This window comes from Dendrobates tinctorius, unplaced genomic scaffold (genome assembly GCF_039654945.1).
Source record: "Dendrobates tinctorius isolate UK_male_01 unplaced genomic scaffold, ASM3965494v1 ptg000034l, whole genome shotgun sequence".
Classification (NCBI taxonomy): domain Eukaryota; kingdom Metazoa; phylum Chordata; class Amphibia; order Anura; family Dendrobatidae; genus Dendrobates; species Dendrobates tinctorius.
Window position 1 is genome coordinate 16690379 of NW_027361702.1, and position 21674 is coordinate 16712052.

The following is a 21674-nucleotide window of genomic DNA, read 5'->3' on the forward strand; positions in this document are numbered from 1 at the left end:
CTTTCAGGCCAGCGGGAGTTAAATGGTAAGCTGGTGTAATTGCATTGCTGCTGGGTCAGCTGATGTGGGCAGTGAACACTCCTACCATCCTTTAAAAGGTCACCAGAATGTCAGTGTTAGAGCAATCTGCAGTGACCAAGCTGGAGTAAGGAGCGCTCTGGGTGCAGTGGTTCTTCTGCTCAGTTTGCTTATATGGTGCCTTTATCCTGCTGTGCGGTGTTTTGCAGCAGAGAATAGCTAAGTTTTATGTTTTTGTTACCTTGTCCCTTTGGTGTCTGTCACTTCCCCTTGTGTTTATTACCTGCAGAGGTGAGGCTAGTGCTCCTTGCTGGCCACTGCACTAGCCAGAGCAGTAGTAGCTGACATATAGGGACGACTTATCCTTATGGCGGTGGAGGGAAGGACTCACATAGGGCGTTAGGGGAGTGCAGAGACAGGCTCAGGTTTGAGCTCAGGTCGTGACCATCCCTTATTCCCTATTGGTAGGGCCTTCATCTCACCTATACCATCCCCATTGTATGAGAGTTGTGCTGTCCGTTGACCGACCACCCGTTGGGTCGTGTCACACCATGAGTCACTCCGTGACACACAGAAATTGCTTCTTTGCAGTGATTTCTTCAAAAGGTGAAGCAACAAAATATAAAATTATGGGTAACATCATTTTGTTCATCTGTAAAAATAACAAAAAATATGACACTCACCTGCTGTCACCCTCCGGGCAGTGTAAGCTGCTCTGTTGTCTACACCAGCACCAAAAGCTGTGACTATGCCCTTCAACCACGCACGGGACTGTGGTGACTTGTGCTAGGCTACAGTAGTCAAGTGATGCTAAGCGCACAATATCAGACGTTTTTCTTTTAAAATTCCAACTGATGGACTTTTATCGCACCCATCAACTTTTGGGCAAAAGTCATAAATCCCTTATTAGAAAAATAGTCTCTCATTGACAAGGCTGGGTTTGGCCAGCGTTAATATGTATGGGCTGCTCTCAGACCCAAAGCGAGATAGTTGGTGACTGGGTTTTGAGTTGATCGTCAGCTTGGCACAACATGACTTGGTGGGACCATGGGATGAGGATGATATCCATGAACTCGATTTAAGAAACCACGCAGAACACTTATAGCGCTGTTGTGAAGAATATTAACAATAAAATGAGTTCTACCATTGTTATGAAGAATATGAGCATGCAGAAAAGGTGTACCACTGTTGCAAAGAGTATGAAAAAGCAGAAGAGTTGTACAGCTGTTGTGAAAAAAATGAACACACAGAAGAGTTGTAGCACTGATGTGAAGAATATGACGTTATCTCCTAAACAACAACTGCATTGTGTGTTAAAAGGAGACTGTCTTACATGTAGTTGTAAATCGAAAAATCATGAGAGCAATAATATTGCTTATATTGTTTTTATTTGACTTATTGCTTTATACAGACAAATATCTATGTATAAAACAAAATATTACTTGATAATTATTGGATTTAACCTCCATACCATCATACACAACTATCGAGTCTCCATTTATAGATAATTAGACCTTTCCCATTTCAAGACTTTTCTCTACAATTACTTTTTAATGATTACATATTATTTCTTAGTGTGCAGAACTGTCATATTATATGAGACTTTAAAGCATTAATTGCCTTTACTGCCTCTGCAATATATTTTACAAATCTCCCTCTCAGGATAGGTGGCTTAGTCAAAACTATAGAGCTCATAATTAACTTAGGGATAATGTGATTGTGCTTGAAATATTACCATTGTGTGGACAAAGGAAATTAGGAACTCTTAAAGTTAGAATGTTTAATAAGATATGGCAGAGATCAAGAGGCGAGCACTGTGTAAAGCAATACAATGAAGACCCTGGGAAAAAGCAACAGTGAACGATGATTGGTCTGAAATGAATCACACACAACCTCGGCTCATGTATTTTGTATATTGTGTCAGTTCTATACACCTCATTGTAAAATATGTCTTCTAAAAAGCAAGGTGTTCCTAGTTTAGGACCCTTCTTGCCTATAAGCTGGAGCTTAAAACGCGTTAGAATGTAAGCAGCTTACATTTTGTGAAGAAGTAAATTACACAAAATTCACATTTTGTGAATACAGATTTTTGAAAGATTCAAGTGGAATTGAATTCTACTCAAATTTATTGGCTCATCTCTAATGTGATGTATAAATTATAAATTCAGAATCTAATTTTAAAGAAGTTGTCCAGACAACAGTACTCTTGTCTTGTCCATTGATTTTGATTAATATCACATGTAAAGAGAGAATGATGGAACTTGAGGGTCACCAAGCTTGTGTGACTGCTGGCGATGGCAGGGGGCCCACTCGCCGTCTTGGACACCGGTGCGCTATGTGGCCCCGTTGTCTGTGCCAGCACCCGCAAGTGCCCCCAACATCCACTTGCAATACTTATCTCTTCCTGTTCCACTACTGCAGCGTCTTCCGTGTCTCCTGACTGTGACATTTCAGGTCAGAGGGTGCAATGACATCAATAGTGTGCGCCCTCTGCCTGAAAAGTCACTGTGGAGAGAGCTGAAAGACAGCGACGCTGAAGGGTCCAGAGCAGCGACGAGAGATTAGTATTTCATTTTTTTAATGTTTGGAGCAATATATGGTGCTCATCATATACTGGAGCATCATATGGGGCCATTATATAATGGAGCATCATATGGGGCCATTATATACTGGAGCATTATATATGGGGCCCATCATATACTGAAACATCATGGGGGCCCATTATACATGGAGAATCATATGGGGCCCCTTTTTATACTGTATAGAGCATCATATGGGGCGCATTATATACGGATTATCATATGGGACCCCTTATATATGAAGCATTACATGGTGCCCATCATATACTTGAGCATCATATGGGGTTCATCATATATTGGAGCTTCATATGGGGCCCATCATATAGTAGAGCATTATAAGGGGCCCATTATATAGGGAGCATCTTATGGGGCCCATTATATATGGAGCATCATATGTTACCCATTATATGTGGAGCAATATATGGGGTCCATTATATATGAAGCATCATGTGGGGCCCATTATATATGGAGCATCTTATGGGGTCCATTATATGTGAAGCATTATATGGGGTTCATTCTGTATGGAGCCATATATGAGGCTCATTTTACTGTTTGGAGCAATATATGGAACTAATTAATCTATATGGAGCAATATACGTGACTCATTTCACTGTTTGGAGCATTATATGGGACCCATTATACTGTATGGAGAAATATATGGGACTCATTCTGTATGGAGCAATATATGGGACTCATTATTCTGTATGGAACAATATATGGGGCTCATTATTCTGTATGGAGCAATATATGGGGCTCATTATTCTGTATGGTGCAATATATGGGGCTCATTATTTTGTATGGAGCACTATGTGGTGCCATAATACTGTATGGAGCAATATATGGGGCTCTTTATTCTGTATGGTGCAATATATGAGGCTTATTATTCTATATAGTGCACTATGTGGTGCCCTTAATACTGTATGGAGCACTATATGGGGCTCATTATGCTGTATGGAGCATTATACTACATGGAGAAATATATGGGGCTCATTATAATGCATGGAGAAATATATGGGGCCTATTATACTGTATGGAGCAATATATATGTCTCATTATTCTGTATGGAGCACTATGTGGTGCCCATATTACTGTATGGAGGACTATATGTCTAATTTCTGAGCTTTTGTAGAATATGCAATAGATATCACTCATGTAATGTAAGCAGTAAGTGAAATAGTTTGCATTGTACTATACCTATATTTCTCTGCCGTATCTGTGCATCATGAATCCTGGTATGTGTTAAAGGGGTCCAGTGAGACTCTTTCACCCGGGGCCAATGAAACCATGAAGCAGACCCTGGCAATGATGTTAGGCAGGAAAAATGTAGATCTTTGATGTACTAGACAGGATTCAAGCCACACTTGGTGCACTTTTTACTCTGTATATATTCAGAGTTGATTTTCTTAATAGTGGGAAATCTTTATGTGATCAGGAAGTTTTTTGATGTTTTCTTTTTCTACTTTACCCAACACCAGCAAAACTGACAGCTGGGAGGCTGCAACCCTCCGCTAACAGCATTAGCAAGGCTGGTTATCAAAAATAGTGGGGTCCCCATGCTGTATTTCTTAATTATTTAAATAAAAAATGTAAAAAAAAGGTGTACCGTCCTCCCGTTATTGAGAACCAGCCTTGATAAAGCAGACAGCTGGGGCTGGTATTCTCAGGATGGTAAGGAGCCATGGATATTGACCCCCCCAGCCTAAAAGTGTCAGCCCACAACTGTCCTGGAAATGCACATCTATTAGATGTGTCAATTCTGGCACTTTTTCCAGCTCTTCCCACTTGCCTTGTAACGGTGAAAATTGGGGTTCATATTTGTGGGGTTGATGTCACCTTTGTATTTCAGGTGACATCAAACCTATGGGTTAGTAATAGAGAGGCGTATAAGACACCTATCCATTACTAATAGTATAGCTGTATTGTAAATAAGCATACAGCAAGTAGGGCTTCAATGGAATGGGTGTTAGGTGAGTATAACTGTGCTTGTTATTGTTAAATAAAAAAGGAAAAGTGTGTTTTGTTTTAATTTTAAATAAAGGACTTTATTCTGGCTGTGTCTTTATTTACAATACAACTATAGGATTAGTAATGGATAGGTGTCTTATAGACGCCTATCCATTACTAACCTGTGGCATTAATGTCACCAGACAATATAAAGGTGACATCAACCCCACAAATATGAATCCCCCTTGCCACAGCTTCAGGGCAAGAGGGAAGAGCCAGGCAAAGCACTAGAATTGGCACATCTAATAGATGTGCCTCTTCTGGGTGGCTACGGGCTGATATTTTTAGGGGTTCAATATCCATGGCCCCTTATCAACCTTAGAATATCAGCCCCAGCTGTCTGCTTTAGCTTGGCTAGTTGTAAAAAATGAGGAGAATTTGAGTTTTTTTAATTATTTATTTAAATACTTAAAAAATAAACATGTGGGGTGGGGACTCCTATTTTCTTGATAACCAGTCTTGCTAAAGCTGACAGCTAAGGGTTGCAGCCCGGAGCTGTCAGTTTTTACTGGCTGGTTATCAAAAATAAAGGGGATCCCATGTCATTTTTTTAATTTATTTATAGTGCAGGAGCCGGCTGATGAATACTCTCACTGTTATTAGATGCAGCAGACGGAGTTTGATGGGAGAAGTTCCATCAACTGATGTCTGACCATAGGCAAAATTTTCACAGCTGCAGGCTCATGCATCTGACAGCGTGGAAGCCACAGCTCTCTGACCGGCAGTAATGATTTTACCGACTATCAGAACCACTGATGTTTCTTCATCTGCATGACAGCGCAAGAAACACCCGGTGTTCAGGATGCTGAACCCGAACAATATCACGGACTTCCTGGTGAAGTCTGTGTTCAGGGTCCATGACGAACAGTAGGTGTTCTGTACGGACACCAAATTTTACTGTTTGGCTTCGCCCATCTCTATGTACGATTCCTACTTTACTGCTTAATGATGCTATGGACTGTAAAATAGTAAAGTAGGTACTGCTCCTACTCTTCCAACAACTATTGGCTCTTTATCTTCCTTCTCCTACTGATTTCAGGGGACATCTCCCCCAACCCTGGTCCACCATCCCCCAACCTCAACCCCTACCCTACCTCATATCGAAACCACAATAATCTGATTAACATTACTTGCACTCCCTCATCTACATCTTTTAATTGTGCCCTCTGGAATCCACGGTCTGCTTGTAACAAGCTTCCTTTCCTACACAACTACTTTCTGAACAACTCTCTTAATCTGTTGGCCCTCACTGAAACCTGGATTCAGGATTCTGACACTGTCTCTCCTGCTGCCATTTCCTACGGTGGCTTACAATTCTCTCACTCCCCGAGACCCACAAACAGACCTGGTGGTGGAGTTGGCATACTCCTGTCCCCACAATGCACTTTCCAGGTCATCCCCCCAGTCCCATCACTCTTATTCCCTTCTTTTGAGGTCCACACCATCAGGCTCTTCCGTCCCCTCTCCCTCAGGGTAGCGGTCATATACCGGCCCCCAGACTCACCCACCCACTTCCTTGACCACTTTTCAGCCTGGCTGCCACACTTCATGTCCTCAGAACTACCAACCCTCATCCTGGGAGACTTCAACATCCCCATTAACAGCCCTAATTCCACATCTGCATCCCAGCTTCTATCACTAACCACCTCTCTAGGCCTCTCACAGCTTTCAACCTCTGAGACACATAAGGACGGTAACACCCTTGATCTGGTCTTCTGCCGGCTCTGTTCAATCTCCCACCTAAACAACTCACCGCTTCCACTCTCTGACCACAACATTCTCTCCTTCACGCTCACAAATCCTCGCCCACCCCAGCTCATTCCTACCTACCACACAGTCAGAAATCTACAAGCTATTAACCCTCAGACACTTTCAGATTCCCTACACTCATCTCTGTCCCCAATCTCCTCTCTTTCCTGTCCTAATCTGGCTGTTCATCACTACAATGACACTCTTAGAAGCACCCTTGACCAAGTAGCTCCCCTCACCCTCAGAACCTCCAAACACAGAGTAAAACAGCCCTGGCTCACATCGCAAACTCAACTTCTCCAGCGATGCTCCAGGAGTGCTGAACGCCTATGGAGAAAAACCCGCACACCAGAAGACTTCATCCACTTCAAATTTATGTTAAGAACCTATAACGCTGCCCTTCACCTTGCCAAACAGACCTACTTCACCACCCTGATCTCCTCACTAGCCAACAACCCCAAGAAACTTTTTGATACTTTTCACTCCCTCCTCAGGCCAAAAGCACAAGCCCCTATCACAGACATTTGTGCTGATGACCTGGCCTCCCACTTTACAGAAAAAATAGATAATATCCGTCAAGAAATCTGCTCCCAACCACCAAGTGCTGTGACTCCCATCCCTTCCTACATCTCCCCTGGCTCACTCTCCACATTTGATCCCATCACAGAAGAAGAAGTCTCCAGACTCCTCTCTTCTTCTCGTCCGACTACATGCACTACCGACCCCATTCCCTCACATCTCCTCCAGTCTCTCTCTCCAGTCGTCACAACCCACCTAACTACAATCTTTAATCTCTCCCTCTCCTCGGGCATTTTCCCATCCTCCTTCAAACACGCCATCGTTAATCCATTACTAAAGAAACCTGCTCTCAACCCATCCTGCACAAACAACTACAGACCAGTTTCCAATCTCCCCTTCATCTCTAAACTTTTGGAACGCCTAGTTTACTCCCGCCTTACCCGTTACCTCTCCATTCACTCCCTTCTAGACCCTTCACAGTCCGGCTTCCGCCCCCTACATTCGACTGAAACTGCACTCATCAAAGTGACCAATGACCTTCTGACAGCAAAACGTAACGGTGACCACTCTCTGCTCATTCTTCTTGACCTATCTGCAGCTTTCGATACTGTTGACCACCATCTCCTACTCTCTAGGCTCCAGTCACTAGGCATTAAGGACACTGCACTCTCCTGGTTCTCTTCCTATCTCTCTGACCGCTCCTTCAGTGTTTTGTTCTCTGGCTCCACGTCATCTCCTCTTCCTCTTGCTGTCGGGGTACCTCAGGGCTCAGTCCTTGGCCCCCTTCTTTTCTCTCTCTACACGGCCCCAATTGGACAGACCATCAGCAGATTTGGCTTTCAGTACCATCTTTATGCTGATGACACACAACTATACACATCTTCCCCCGACCTTACCCCCGCGGTACTACAGAATGCCAGTGACTGTCTGTCCGCAGTCTCCAATATCATGTCCGCTCTCTATCTGAAACGCAACCTCTCCAAAACTGAACTTCTTCTGCTCCCGCCGTCTACTAACCTCCCTAAATCTGACATTTCCCTCTCCGTGGGTGGTACCACAATAACTCCCCGGCAGCAGGTGCGCTGTCTGGGTGTTATGTTTGACACCAATCTCTCCTTCACATCCCATATACAATCCCTTGCCTGCTCTTGCCGCTTACACCTAAAGAACATCTCTAGAATCCGCCCTTTTCTCACTATGGAAACAACAAAAACCCTCACTGTTGCATTGATCCACTCTCGCCTGGATTACTGCAACGCTCTATTAATTGGCCTCCCCGTCACTCGACTATCCCCTCTCCAGTCCATACTTAATGCAGCGGCCAGGACCGTCCATCTGGGTAATCGGTACTCAGACGCGTCCGCTCTTCGCCAGTCCTTACATTGGCTGCCCATTCATTATAGGATCCAATTCAAAGTACTTGTTCTCACCCACAAAGCTCTCCACAGTGCGGCACCCCCTTACATCTCTTCTCTCATTTCTGTCTATCGGCCTAGCCGATCGCTGCGCTCTGCAAACGACTTTCGACTAACCTCTGCACTAATCCGTACCTCCCACTCCCGACTCCAAGACTTCTCCCGTGCTGCTCCTATCCTCTGGAATGCTCTACCCCAAGAAATCAGGACTATCCACAATTTGCATAGTTTCAGGCGCTCCCTCAAAACACACCTGTTCATAGCGGCCTATCACATTCACTAATCAAAGTCATTCTCTGTGTAAGTGTGCGTGTGTAGCCCATTCACTATCTCCATCCATCCTTCACTCCCGCAAGATGGCTGGACCTTCATTGTAAATACACCATTGTATATACACCCCTGTACTCTATACTCTGTATCTCCCTCACCTCATTGTAGATTGTAAGCTCTCACGAGCAGGGTCATCTTATTTCGTCTTATTTTGCTTTAATTATTGTATTGTTAGCGTTGTTACTTATGACTTGTGTTTTGAAACTGTTAAACTGTAAAGCGCTGCGGAATATGTTGGCGCTATATAAATAAAGATTATTATTATTATTATTATTATTACTCTGCAGTGACTTTCTAAAACATCACTGCATAGGAGCGCAGCTGCATGCGATCGTGTAGCTGTAGGAATAGGGAGTGAGAAACATCTGGAGTCTTCATAGAGAAGGCAGATACAAATTATTACCATCTGTACCTTCCCTTCTCGATCGCTGAATATACAGCACTTAATAAGTACCAGGTATACAGTAATAGTAGGCGCTGAGGGACAGTGATTCCTCTTCCTTACACGGTGGTCATGTGATCACTGTGTACAGGGAGAGAGCTCGACTTCTACATTGTATGAGAACCAGACAACACTACCATGCGGCAATGTGGCTGCATTTCCCTTGTAACTGGGGCTAATATACCAGCCCCAGTTACAGGGAAAATAAGATGAAACAAAAAAAAAATCTCAATATTTAAAGACCTGTTTTTTATGAACTTATGGGGGTGCAATGTGTAAAATAAATTTTAAATAAAGAATTGCATAAAAAAAGAACATGTAAAAAAATTAATAAATTTAAATAAATAAAAACACCACTGTCAATCCAAATTAATGTTACCAGCTCCAATGCGTAAAAAAAAGTTTCGATTTATGTATTGTAGGGATTTGTACTCACTCAGGTGCGATAAGAGGAAGACAGGAAGCACGTTCCTTTCAAAGTCCATGTGGATTTATTTGCTTCATAAACCCAGAAGCACCAACAAAAAAGGAAAACAACCTTTAGAGCAGGCAAAACAAAGCATCAGTGTCCATAGCACAGTCCTCTAGCTCCTCCGAGAGCTATGTGGGTCTTCCTGCTTTCCCAAGACACCAGCAGCACCTAACTCACATGGCCAGGTCACATGACCCTGAACTCACACAGGTCCTAGCCAAATTATGCTTCCTCAGGCCTGTGGTCACACAGGCTGGGGTAATGTGCAGCACTGAGCCACATACACAGGAAGACTTCTCCCTCTCTGCACACACACCACTCTGTAGTGTCCAGACTGGACACATGGAAATCTGTCCACACTGACAGACTCCCAAACATTCACTGCCTTGTGCCAAACACACATCCATTATGTAGGCTGTAAGCACACCCACAGGTGAGGTACATATCACATGAGCTGGTCACGTGATCGTGATATCGCTGCAGGTCCTCAAACACCTGTAGGTCCTGCAGGCAAAAGGGGTACAGTGAGCACCCTCATCCAGATGCGAGGTATGTGGGTAGCCAGACCCACCCATCTCTCAAAGCTACCCGCAACCCGGACCCATGTGCACTAAACGACATCTAAGTGCTCACGTTCACTAAAGCAAAATACTCTGGGTTGCATCGCAGGGAGCAGCCATCTCTGTGACACATACCTTCCATTGATTGCACAGCCATTAGTCTCCTTACAATATATATCTATATATAGATATAAATATATATATTTGCTACAGATTGTGGAACACAATTTTAAATGTATTTTAGTAATTCTATGTGGTCAAAATGTATTTAAAATGGCTAAAAAAGGAAACATATTTCAGGAAAAAAAGAGATAATATAACAGTGACAATTAAAATATTAACTAAAATGTATCACAAAAAAAAAACAAACAAACTGCAAAAATGATTTGAATATCGGAAAGAGAAAAAAATGTACAGGTCTTTAAACTGCATGTACAAAAAAAATCCAAAAACCTGCCTTGTCAGGATGGGGGGTAAATGGCCTGGATTTGAACTGGTTAATAATGTATCCAATCTGTATTGTCAAATCTGTTGACAGATCCCCTTTAGTAGTGGACATACTAATAAATGAAAATGTTAAAAATGTAAATAATTTTCGTTATTTTCTTTTTTCTTTTTAAAAAGTGATAGAAGCTACAAACATTCTCTCATATTTGGAGCGCAGATCTTGTGATAGCAAACTGATACATACAATGCGGACTAAACATATAATATATGTGTAAGCTCTTCACATTCCCTGTGACCTGGGATATTATAAGAGCTCTCAGCTTAGGAAGAAAGTGATTCCAGTAATAGCAGTATATCAGGAGACTGCTGTATATGCAAGATTAGGTGTGGATTCACCTTCAGCTGATCAAGGAGAACTTTCACCTTGTACCGTTGTAAGAAAAAGCTCTGCTAGCTTTTACCTTGCTATATCTAGGTTGGAAAAGTCATGGACATCGGCTCTCTATAATATCGGATACATTTTGGTCAGATCACAGTAAAATTGACTTAGGGTACATGCACACGGCATCTTTTTCAGGTGGATTCTGGCTGGAAACCCCCTGAAAAAGCGCTTAAAAAAGTCTAAAAGAATGAAAACATGCACAGCAATGGCAAAACCACCTGCTGTGCCTATTTTTCATCTTTTGTCAATTTTTTTACAGCTTCTAGCTCTTAAGAGTCTCATTGCTTGGACCGACCTTTGGCAAAATACGATTGTTTATCGGTAAACTTTTTTTGATCGGCGCACGTTTTAATCTACGTTTACGCTGGCAAAAAAGAGTAAACAATGTGCATTGAGCGATCTTTAGACGTACACTCGGTGCACATAGGCTGCCATTGTTTTCAGCAGTGCGAGTCCTGTTTACATGGGACGTTGCAGTGGTGAGCGCGATAATTTTTTCTGCTACAAAAAAGATCACTTCACCGGATGAACGAGCATTCTGGGTGATCAGCTGTTTGTTTATATGGCAAGACAATTGTGAAATAAGCTTTTATCACAATGCTCTTTCACGATAGTTTTGCAGTGTAACTGTCCTCTAAAGTCATGAAGTGTCTAAGACAATTGACCGGTCCATTCTTACGGCACCTTCCGGTTGCATGCTTCCAATATATGTTATAATAAATGCAAAAAAAAATACAAAAACTGTGCAAAATATGTAAAAGTAGATGTTCCAGGAAATAACACCGGAGCGTCTTTCTATAGCCTTCCTGTAGCCTGCGTGTAAAAGGCATGATGCGCACACGCCCATAGTATAAACGCAGTTTAGGAAAGTTTCCATATAAGATATTGAAGACCGCCGTTATTTTTCTTTGCTGTAAAATGAAATGAATGATACTAAAGTTATCACCCGACCGCTGTTTTATTGTCATTTGGATATGTCGTGAATTCGTATGAAGTTTTTGATCATTTTTCTTTCCATTGTTTATTCTGCAGGGAGCAGCTTTGTGATTAGTGAAGGAAGCTTTCTCGATGTATCAAACTGGGTAAACCCTGCCCAGCTGTTTCTGTACTATCAGGCAAATGGCAGCTCTCCGTGGGTGCGGGATCTCTGTGGCCAGAGAACAATAGACGCTTGTGAGCAGATTTGCGACCCAGAAACAGGTGAGCCAAGGTTTGACCCCATAGGAATGATTAGAAGAAACTCTCCGCTCATTCATAAAACATGATGCCTTGGGGCAAATCTACTCAGATGTTACTGGAGAGGTCCCAGGGCGGCTTATAAATTGCTTCTAATGCTGCTGTTCTCCTCGGCGTCTCATATGTGTTCACCTTTATTACACTGATGTTGAGCAGCCAGTGTCATTACTGATGTAAAGACTGGAAAGTATTTGCTGCATAAACAGTGATGAGACTGGCTTGGTAATGACAGCTAAGTCCCATGTCTACAGGAAATATGCACGGCGTCTGATTCCAGGGGTTCCACGGTAATTAAAGAGTAGGTATTGGTTCAGTTTTAAAATGAATGTCCTGGGCTAACATACTGATGACCCATGTACTATGTATCTTTGAGTTCGGTCATCAATATCATATTGGTAGGGGTCCGATACCCAGCACCTCCACCGATCAGCTCTAATATGCTCTGATTGCAGGTATGTGTAAATGATATACAGATCCAGAACAGCTGTTTAGTGATCGCTCCTAGGCACTGCAGCTCATCTATCATTTACTTGCTGTTTCGACTATGTACAGCATTTAAATCCGACCATCTTGGACAACTCCTTTAAATGGGTTGTCCACTATTAAGACAACCCCATCTTGATCTGAATGTCCCCTGTTGAAATACAAACACTTATGCTCACCTCCTTTGCTGGCACCGTTACAGTGGTATCGGCACTCTCGTTCCCCCAGTGCTCACATGACATTTTTATGTCATGCGAGCCCCTCCACCCAATCAGCGCTGACTTCACTGTCCCTGCCTTCAGACGTATAAGTAATCAAGATGAAATGAGTTGCCAGGCAAAGCTCTCACGTCCTGTTAATTAATTATATATCCATAATGGGGCAGTGAAGCCAACTCTGATCAGGCGCAGGGCTCACGTGACGTAACAACTTCACGTTAACCCAGAGAATGTGAGTGCCGACACAGATGGAATGGTGCCGGCATGGGAGGTAAGTATAAGTGTTTTTATTTTAATGGGGCAAAAATTTAAGATGAGAAGAGATTGTTCTGGTAGTGGACAACCCCTTTAAGTGTATATTCAGACATTACAATTGAAGTTTGGTTGAATCTTAGTAAATAGAACACCTGCAAATTTACACTCGAGGTAGACATTTATTTTACATCTGTAAAAAGGATCTACAAGGGATCATTTTTTCCAGTGTAGAGTGCCAAGCCAGTGTAAGGAGACTTATAGGCCAAGCAATGCTCCTCTTGGAATTTAAATATGCCAATTTCCTCTTCAGGGAGAAATATGACTCGAACTCTAGTGTAACCTATTGGAAGCAGCAATCCTAAAAATTAATATGGACTATTTCCAATGACAGATATGTGTTTCTGGGTGTTTTGCCCCTCCTCATTGCAAAGCTGGACATCTGATATGGGTGGGTGAGAGGCCTTTAAAAAAGTTTAAAGGGGGAAAATGTTTCTAGGATTGCTACTCCCCAATAGGTTGCACTAGACTTCCAGTCCTCTTCCTCTCTGAATATGATACAGTATTTGCTTGTTTAAATTTCCAGCGGAGCATTGTACAGCCTTTAATATTACTTATGCTGGCTTGGCACTATCCAAAAGGAGAAATGTTCCCCCTTAGAACTCCTGTTAGAGGCCTCCCATCTAGCCAAATAAGATTCTCTGCTTTGCACAGATGAGGAGCAAACACCCTGAAACATGTTTCTGCCATTGGGAGTCTGGTTTGGCTTTTTTATCCTAAGTCAAGTGGTAAGACTCCTTAAAGAGTTAACATTGATTTGTAGAATAGCTACCCCCAATGCGCATTACTAGAGTTCTAGTTCCCTTTCTCTATGGAAAGGATATTTGCACCCTTAAAAAATACATGCAACCTCATAAATTAGTCAGCAGAAAGGGATATAACCTAATGTGGTTTTCCGTTGCGGTTTCAATTGCATTTCAACGGCAGTGTGTAAATGTACAGTAAATAAGAGTTTAAAGTGGTTTTCCCAAAATCTCAAGTTATCAAATATTCACATATTCACAGGATAGGAATAACTTCCTGAACTCTGGAGATCTGACTATTGCTACGCCCAGCGATCTCTAGAATGGGTTTCAGGACCCTAAGAACAGGCCTCTGCAGATCTCCCTCCTTGAATAGTGTGGAGGTGCGCAGATCATTTTCTTGAATGAACTGTACCCTAACCTGTACACTACTGTAATTTTGAGAAAATCCAATTAAGTGTATGCCAGTGAGACTTGATCTGATTTCAAAATCCCTCTTCCATATGTTATTACCCTAGTAGGTATTTCTTTTTATTGGATTTTATAGCTGTATTGGGAAGAAAATTGAGATTTAGGATTATATATTTTTGGATTTGGTAATATATTTTTATTGTATTACTTATTATGAACTTTGTGGAAACTTTTTAACTTTTGAAAATTAAAATTGAGTTCATAGAAAAGTAAGTTTTTTTTTCACGCTATGTCCTAATATCATGCAGCAGTGGAATAGAGATCTTGGAGGCTAACTATGGTCATTAAGTGACAAGATAGCATTAAAATGGCAAAAAAAATTCTAAATTTTAAATACTGGTAGTGCACATTCAGTCACTAGTAACATAAGATGCCCATGTATGGGTGTATATCTTTGTACCGTGTTAGCCAGTAGATAGAAAAATATTCAGAATTGAGAGTCCTCAGTGGTTGATACCTTTTAATGGCTAACTGAAAAGATGGTAACACATTGCAAGCTTTCGAGACTACTCAGGTCTCTTCATCAGGCTAGACTAATACAAAATCTGAAGAGTCACATATTTATGCACAATACAGCACAGAAAAAATGCAATAGATGAGACAAGTGACGTGAAGCAGAATTATGATTATGGGAGAGGGAGAAACGAGAAACATAAATATTGCTCCAGTTCATAGATAAGGAGTCCGGATGTTTTATTGTCCTCTGATTGGGGTCTCCTAATGTGTTGTGATGCCCCCACACGGTCTTAGAAGCAAATTCCTTAATTGATGTAAAAAGAAATAAATCCATGCGACACATTCATTCCAGCATTGAGAGTGTCAAAGGTCGTCATAAATTTATGCTCACAGACTCTTCTCTCTCTCTGAGATGTGAAGTTACCTTTCAATAGCAGTAATTTCATATCCATGTTGCTGTGATCAGGCGTACAAAAATGGAATTTGCTCCTAAGACCATGTGGGGCCATCACAACACATTAGGAGACCCCAATCAGAGGACAATATAACATCTGGACTCCTTATCTATGAACTGGAGCAATATTTATGTTTCTTCCTCTCCCATAATCATAACTCTGCTTCACGTCACTTGTCTCATCTATTGCATTTTTTCTGTGCTGTATTGTGCATAAATATGTGACTCTTCAGATTTTGTATTAGTCTATGCCTGATGAGGAGACCTGAGCAGTCTCGAAAGCTTGCAATGTGTTACCATCTTTTCAGTTAGCCATTAAAAGGTATCAACCACTGAGGACTCTCAATTCTGAATATTTTTCATGTATGGGTGGTAATTTTAAAGGAAGTAGTCCATGATGTATGTGCTGTTTCCAATAGATTAGTAATCTGTGACGCTAGTCACTACTCACGGACTTGCTGTGAGGCTGAGTGGTCAACAGGTCCAAGGTCAAAAGCCAGGAAGGTAGGTCAAAGACAGAGGGATAAGACAAATGGATCATCAGGGTCAAAGTCCGGAGTCTGGTAGCTAAAGTTGGAATACATCAAATGCAAAAGGGAGAGTCAAAAGGTAAATCCAAGGTCCAGCAACAAAAGATCAGAATGTCAAAATACAGAGCTGAAGCTACAATTGGCAATGTTTGACATTGCCAACCAGTTAAATAGCCTGGCAAGTATCTGGAAAGGAAAACATGTGAAGGAACCCAAATACAAAATTGACAGCCCAACATGCCCCTAGAACACAGCGAGTGACAGAATTGTGACATATTCATCATTTTGTGCTCAGCAATATATATCGGAGCTATCAATGCAATGGTGCTTAATTATTCCTAGTTAGGGGCAGTCAGTCACTTTTTATGCCAGGTAGATTGGCAACAGTGGTGAAGACCAATCTGTGCCTATCCTTGCATCCCAGCACTTCTTCTTTTCCTTCGCTTCATCCAGACTTTGCCAATGAGCTTGGAAGACGATCTCTCTATAAATTTTTCAAATCCCATTTTATAGGTTGGGTTCCCGTAAAGTTGCCAGCAGTAACCTGCATTTTTTTCTGCCAAAGCTCACATATTTATATTGTTTTTTTAAGGCCAACTATAAACATAAATGGTATGTTATTGGTTTTTGCTGAAGCCAATCTATAGCGCATAAAAATACATTTGCCTACGATGATAGTAATAAGATTATTGAAGACGTGCCATAGTTGTGGTGCTTTCAAATATGTGCAAAATTCCCCCTGCGACGATATCATGGAAGTGCAATTGGCGGTAATGTGATATCGTGTACTAAAGGCTGATTAGATATAAATGTGACCTAAGTGCAAAATACATTCGCAAAAAGATACTCAAGAAAGTTCCTTCATTTCTCCAGAGCTTTTCTCATTGACTCTATTTACAATGGAACATTTTCGTATTTGTTTGTTTGATTTTTTTTCTTTATATTGGAATAAATATTATTTTTCTTCGACTACTTCATCGCTTCTGTATTTTCTCCACTTTGACCTGAAAAATACTAAGCAGTCTGGTAGGTAATAGCGCAGGGAATTTTTACTAGCAATAACCACAGGAAATATCTATCAATTCCTACTTACAACAGTACAGAAATAAAGTAGTGTAAAAGCAAAGTGCCAAGGCGAAAACTGCCGTGACATTTACTGCTGCCTGGAAACTAAATAGGTGTAAGGAGTGTATGAACTAATGCTGAGGAATAGAAATTGGCTTTCTCTCCTTGTCTTTCTATGGACAAATCAGATTCGGCAAGTCCCCACATGTATTTACTGATGAGTTTTATAGAACGGCACAGGGATATGCATAGTGTAATGCTGAACGAGCAGAACTGTGCACTGGGTAATGGCCAGACGTGGGTGAATGGGACACATTTTTCATGCCTGCGAGGTAGGCACATCGATGTGCCGGATAATGGCTCCAATTCACAAAGCAATAATTCACAGTTACATAGAGTAAAATTAAACCTCGAAGAAAGCGTAGTTTATTAAATCATTTCTCTGGTTATCATATTTAATAAATCCAATATATTTTAGTGCATTGCTGAAATGGAAAAAAAAAGTCTACAAGCCCTACTAAGATAAAAACAACGTAAAATACTCATACTCTAGATAATAGAGATGAGTGGACTCGGCAAAATTCAAATTCAGCTGTTTGCACTTTTTTTCCCCTTATTATCACCTTTATCCCTTATTATCCTTGTACTCCAGTTACCACTTACCTCTCTGGCCACTCTACTTCTCACCTACCTTCGTCTGGTCCTATCTGCATCTTCTGATTGCCGCCACTAATACTTGTCACTGTGGCACCCCTCAGTGTTTCTGGGATGCAGTTACTGACAGCTGAGCCATCCAGTCTGGTATATGGGTGTGCTGAAGCTGTCAGTGTTTTGACTGACAGCTCGACTATCCAATCTTAAACTAGGAGGAGTCGGCTGTCTCCAAGTGTTCTTTATACCAGGTGATTGCCATGCTACGCAACTGAGCTGTTTTTCTCAGACCTCTGCCAGACGTACATTTAGCTAGTGAGGTTTGTGCTTCCTGTGCCTTGAGTTCTGTATGCTTGATTTTTTATTGCCTGACCTTGGACTTCATTCTGACCATCTGTCTGTTTTAACCCCTTCTGCACCAATCCGATATCCTCCCGGTATTCTGATCTCGGAACGTTACCTGAGCACACTTTTGTCTCTTCCTTCTGTTTATGATGTAACCTCTTGACTTCTGACCTCAGACTCCTTGATCATTCTGACTCACAGCTTGGCCATGAGAAGTGACTAGCATCACAAATCACAATACTAGACAAAGACTTCAGGTTCTGATAAGCACCAGGAGAGTTCTGCATTGGATTGGATCTTGGACAACTCTTAACAGAAGAGTTGTCCGAGAGTTAAGAACCACCTGTGGAGTCCTATAGAATCAGCAGGTACAATTTTTTCAAGGAAAATTCTAAGTAATGCACTCAATTTCCATGGTCTGTATGCATGCTCGCAATTCAGGACTCCATTGCGGATAAAAATTGTCATAGACCACAAAGTCATGTTGTAGGAAGTGACCTTAAGCATGCGCAGAACCGTTCCGGGCCTCATGGAAACTGGAGGAGGTGATTGGCAAGGAAAGGATTTTCTTCTAATTTTTAACATTTTGATGGCCTTTTACTGTTTGGAAACGTGGCGGTCAGTAAATGTCATTTTGGCTAAATTCGTGCTGAAATAAATTACAAATAATCAACACTTTGGCGAATACACATTTTTTTGTCAAATTCAACTAAAATTTCAATTTCACTCACATACTTTCCTATCCCTAGTAGAGAAGGTCTTGCTTACACTATCTAAATGCAAAAGTTTATTTAAAATAATTATGTATCCCAACTTATATGTTCATCATATGTGCTGGGAAATTATACCAATCTATATATGTAACGTGCCTAATGAATATCGTTAGGAAAACACACACTGAAAATTGTGTACTACGTTTCCTTCACACTGTCTTTTTTCCATCCTGTTTAAAGCTTTTTAAAAATGACAATAACTCCATGTATCTTTTGAGGTGACTGTTTTTAATTCAGACATTATTTTTCAATTCATTTTTTCCTTGTGAATATAAAATCCTGTGAACAGCTTTAGCAAAGGTTTTCTGAGATCAAAAAGTAGAAGCTTTGGTCGCACCTTGGCTTGATTCATGATTCCATTTGTGCTTACTTTTCGTTAAGTTTTTTGGTGTTTTGTGTCTATTTTGGATTGTGCCATATTTATCTTTCCATTTCAGCCTCTTTTTAAGGGGAGATCTGAAACTAAAATTGATTTAATCTTAAATATTTGTCTATTTAAAGTAACTACCTAATAACTTTTCTACTATACTTTAATTAAAAACTCCTTACCGTTCCCTCTTAAAGCTAACTGCTTAATTTTTTTATTGCCTAATTCCTGCTTGATAAGCTTTCTAAGAGAATCCCAATGCATGCTGGGATACTCAAACAGCATAAATACAGTATTTTTACTCTGATTTTTTTTTTATAAAATATGCAGTGTTTCATCATCCAAGCAAAGTGGATGTGATTTCCTGAACCCTCATGCCTCCTGTGCATTTAAGGGAACCCGTCACCTTCCTCAGCCCCCAAACTACTACATTGCATCTATTGAACCTCTATATTCTTCCTAACCAGTGTCTTATAGTTCTTTATAGATTTTGTACATGACCAAGAGCCAGCCAGCTGCACTATCAAATCATAAAACAGCGCCCACAAGGGTGTGGTGAAACATTTACGCTGGTGAAAGCAACGCCCCCATCACTAGAAACCTACTAATTAGCATATCGCAAGCCCAATTATAAAGTTGATTTTAGGGATATTCCAAAATTTAAAAGGATTGAAGAGGGGCTTGTTAGGAAGAATATAAAAAGATTAATAAATACATGGTGGTTGTTTGGGGGTCTGGAGAAGCTAACAGGTTATCTTTATCTTTAAAGGGAATCTGTCACCTATTTTTTCGCATATAAGATGCGGCCATTGCTATCAGGGGCTTATTTACAGCATTCTGTAATGCTGTAGATAAGCCCCAATGTAACCTTAAAGAGAAGAAAAACAAGTTACATTATACTCACCAGGGGGGCGGTCCGGTCTGGGTCCGATGGGTGTCGTGGGGTGCGGGTCCGGCGCTTCCCATCTTCGAGCAATGACATCCTCTTCTTTGCTTCCCATCACGGCTCTGGTGCAGGCCTACTGCTTTGCCCTGTCGAGGGCAGAGCAGAGTACTGCAGTGCGCAGGCGTCGGACCTCTCTGACCTTTCCCGGTGCCTGCGTACTGCAGTACTCTACTCTGCCCTCAACAAGGCAGATCAGTACATCTGTGCCAGAGCAGCAACAAGAAGCAAGAAGCAAGAAGAGGACATCATTGCTTGAAGATGGGAGGCGCCGGACCTGGCCACAACACCTATCAGACCCGGACCGGACCGCCCCCCCCCCGTGAGTATAAGCTAACTCGTTTTTCTTATCTGTCAGGTTACATCGGGGGCTTATCTACAGCATTACAGAATGCATTACAGAGTGCTGTAGATAAGCCCCTGATGGTGGTGGCCACATCTTATATGGGAAAAAATAGGTGACAGATTCCCTTTAAATTAGCTGTTGAACTGCGCAGTCTCTTGTTGCATTTTTTCTCTGTAGTATTCTGCACAGTGCCGTAAGAGAACTTTTCCTGTATTTTCACGTTACTATTTTATATCCAGCATTTCACCACAAACTGGTGGATGAGAACATAATTTTGCATTTCCACGTGTGTCCGCAGGTGACTGCAGCTGCCATGATGGTTACTCTCCTGATCCAAATCATCCACATTTGTGTGTTCGCAGTGACTGGGGACAAAGCCAAGGGTATGTTCCTCCAAGCACAATAAATTTCATGGTGGCTAATATTGCCTGAGAAAGCTGCATATCGAACTAAAATCGAGAATTGCTCAAATCTACAGTTCTACGCAAAGGTTTTAGGCAGGTATGGAAAAAAATGCCGCAAAGTAAGAATAATTTCAAAAATAGCAAGATGAGTTTTGTGTGATTTTGAGGGACTAGAGTCAGGTGTATGAGTAACCAGTTATATCAAACAGGTTGCAAGTATATGAAGCATAATTTTCTTGTGTAAGTTGAAACAGAGTAATTGATTGAAACAGAAACATTCACCACAAAGGTGAGGTTGTGGAAAACAGTTTCATGTCACAGTTTATACACTGTTTGCTGTCTATGTTGTGAAAGGTTGCATAGCAGTCCATGCCTCGCTCTGGCGCAAATCCTGCCTGCTACACTCCGATGCAGACCCTGCCTGCACTCCGATACAAACTCTGCCTGCTGCACTCTGGTGCAAACTCTGTATGTTGCACTCTGGTGTGAACTCTGTCTACTGCACTCTGATGCGAACTCTATCTGCTGCATTCTAATACAAACTCTGCCTGCTGTTCCATCCAGTCTGTCCTCTGGGTCCAGTTGCTGCATGTTCATTGGTCTGCCCTGGAGTGACACCTGGCATCCATCGGGAGCCAAGTCTAACCCCACCATTAGAGGTTCTAGTGAACAATCAGATGCTCGCTTTGTCACGACCCTCCAGGCTCTCCACGGCTTGTGGCACAGTGGTTCCACAAACCAGATCCGTGACATACTCAATGGCGAGATTGAGAACAGCAACAAGACACAAGGTAGTTATACTGCATCAGCAAGGTCTCTCTCAGGCAAAGACTTCAAAGCAGAATGAGGTTTAAAATTGGGCTGTTCAAGCTCTTTTGTAGAAGCACCAAAACATGGGTA

At 41.7% G+C, this 21674-nt stretch overlaps 1 protein-coding gene across 2 annotated transcripts in view; it reads left to right on the plus strand.

Moving 5' to 3' along the window:
* The window catches only part of ASTN2 (astrotactin 2), a 1339273-nt gene that overhangs the window by 534034 nt on the left and 783565 nt on the right, over positions 1–21674 (plus strand). For both annotated transcript variants that reach the window (XM_073573127.1, XM_073573126.1), the window contains exons 6-7: positions 12010–12177; positions 20669–20753. In XM_073573127.1, the coding sequence (XP_073429228.1) occupies positions 12010–12177; positions 20669–20753 (253 nt within the window). The remainder of the gene's footprint in view (positions 1–12009; positions 12178–20668; positions 20754–21674) is intronic.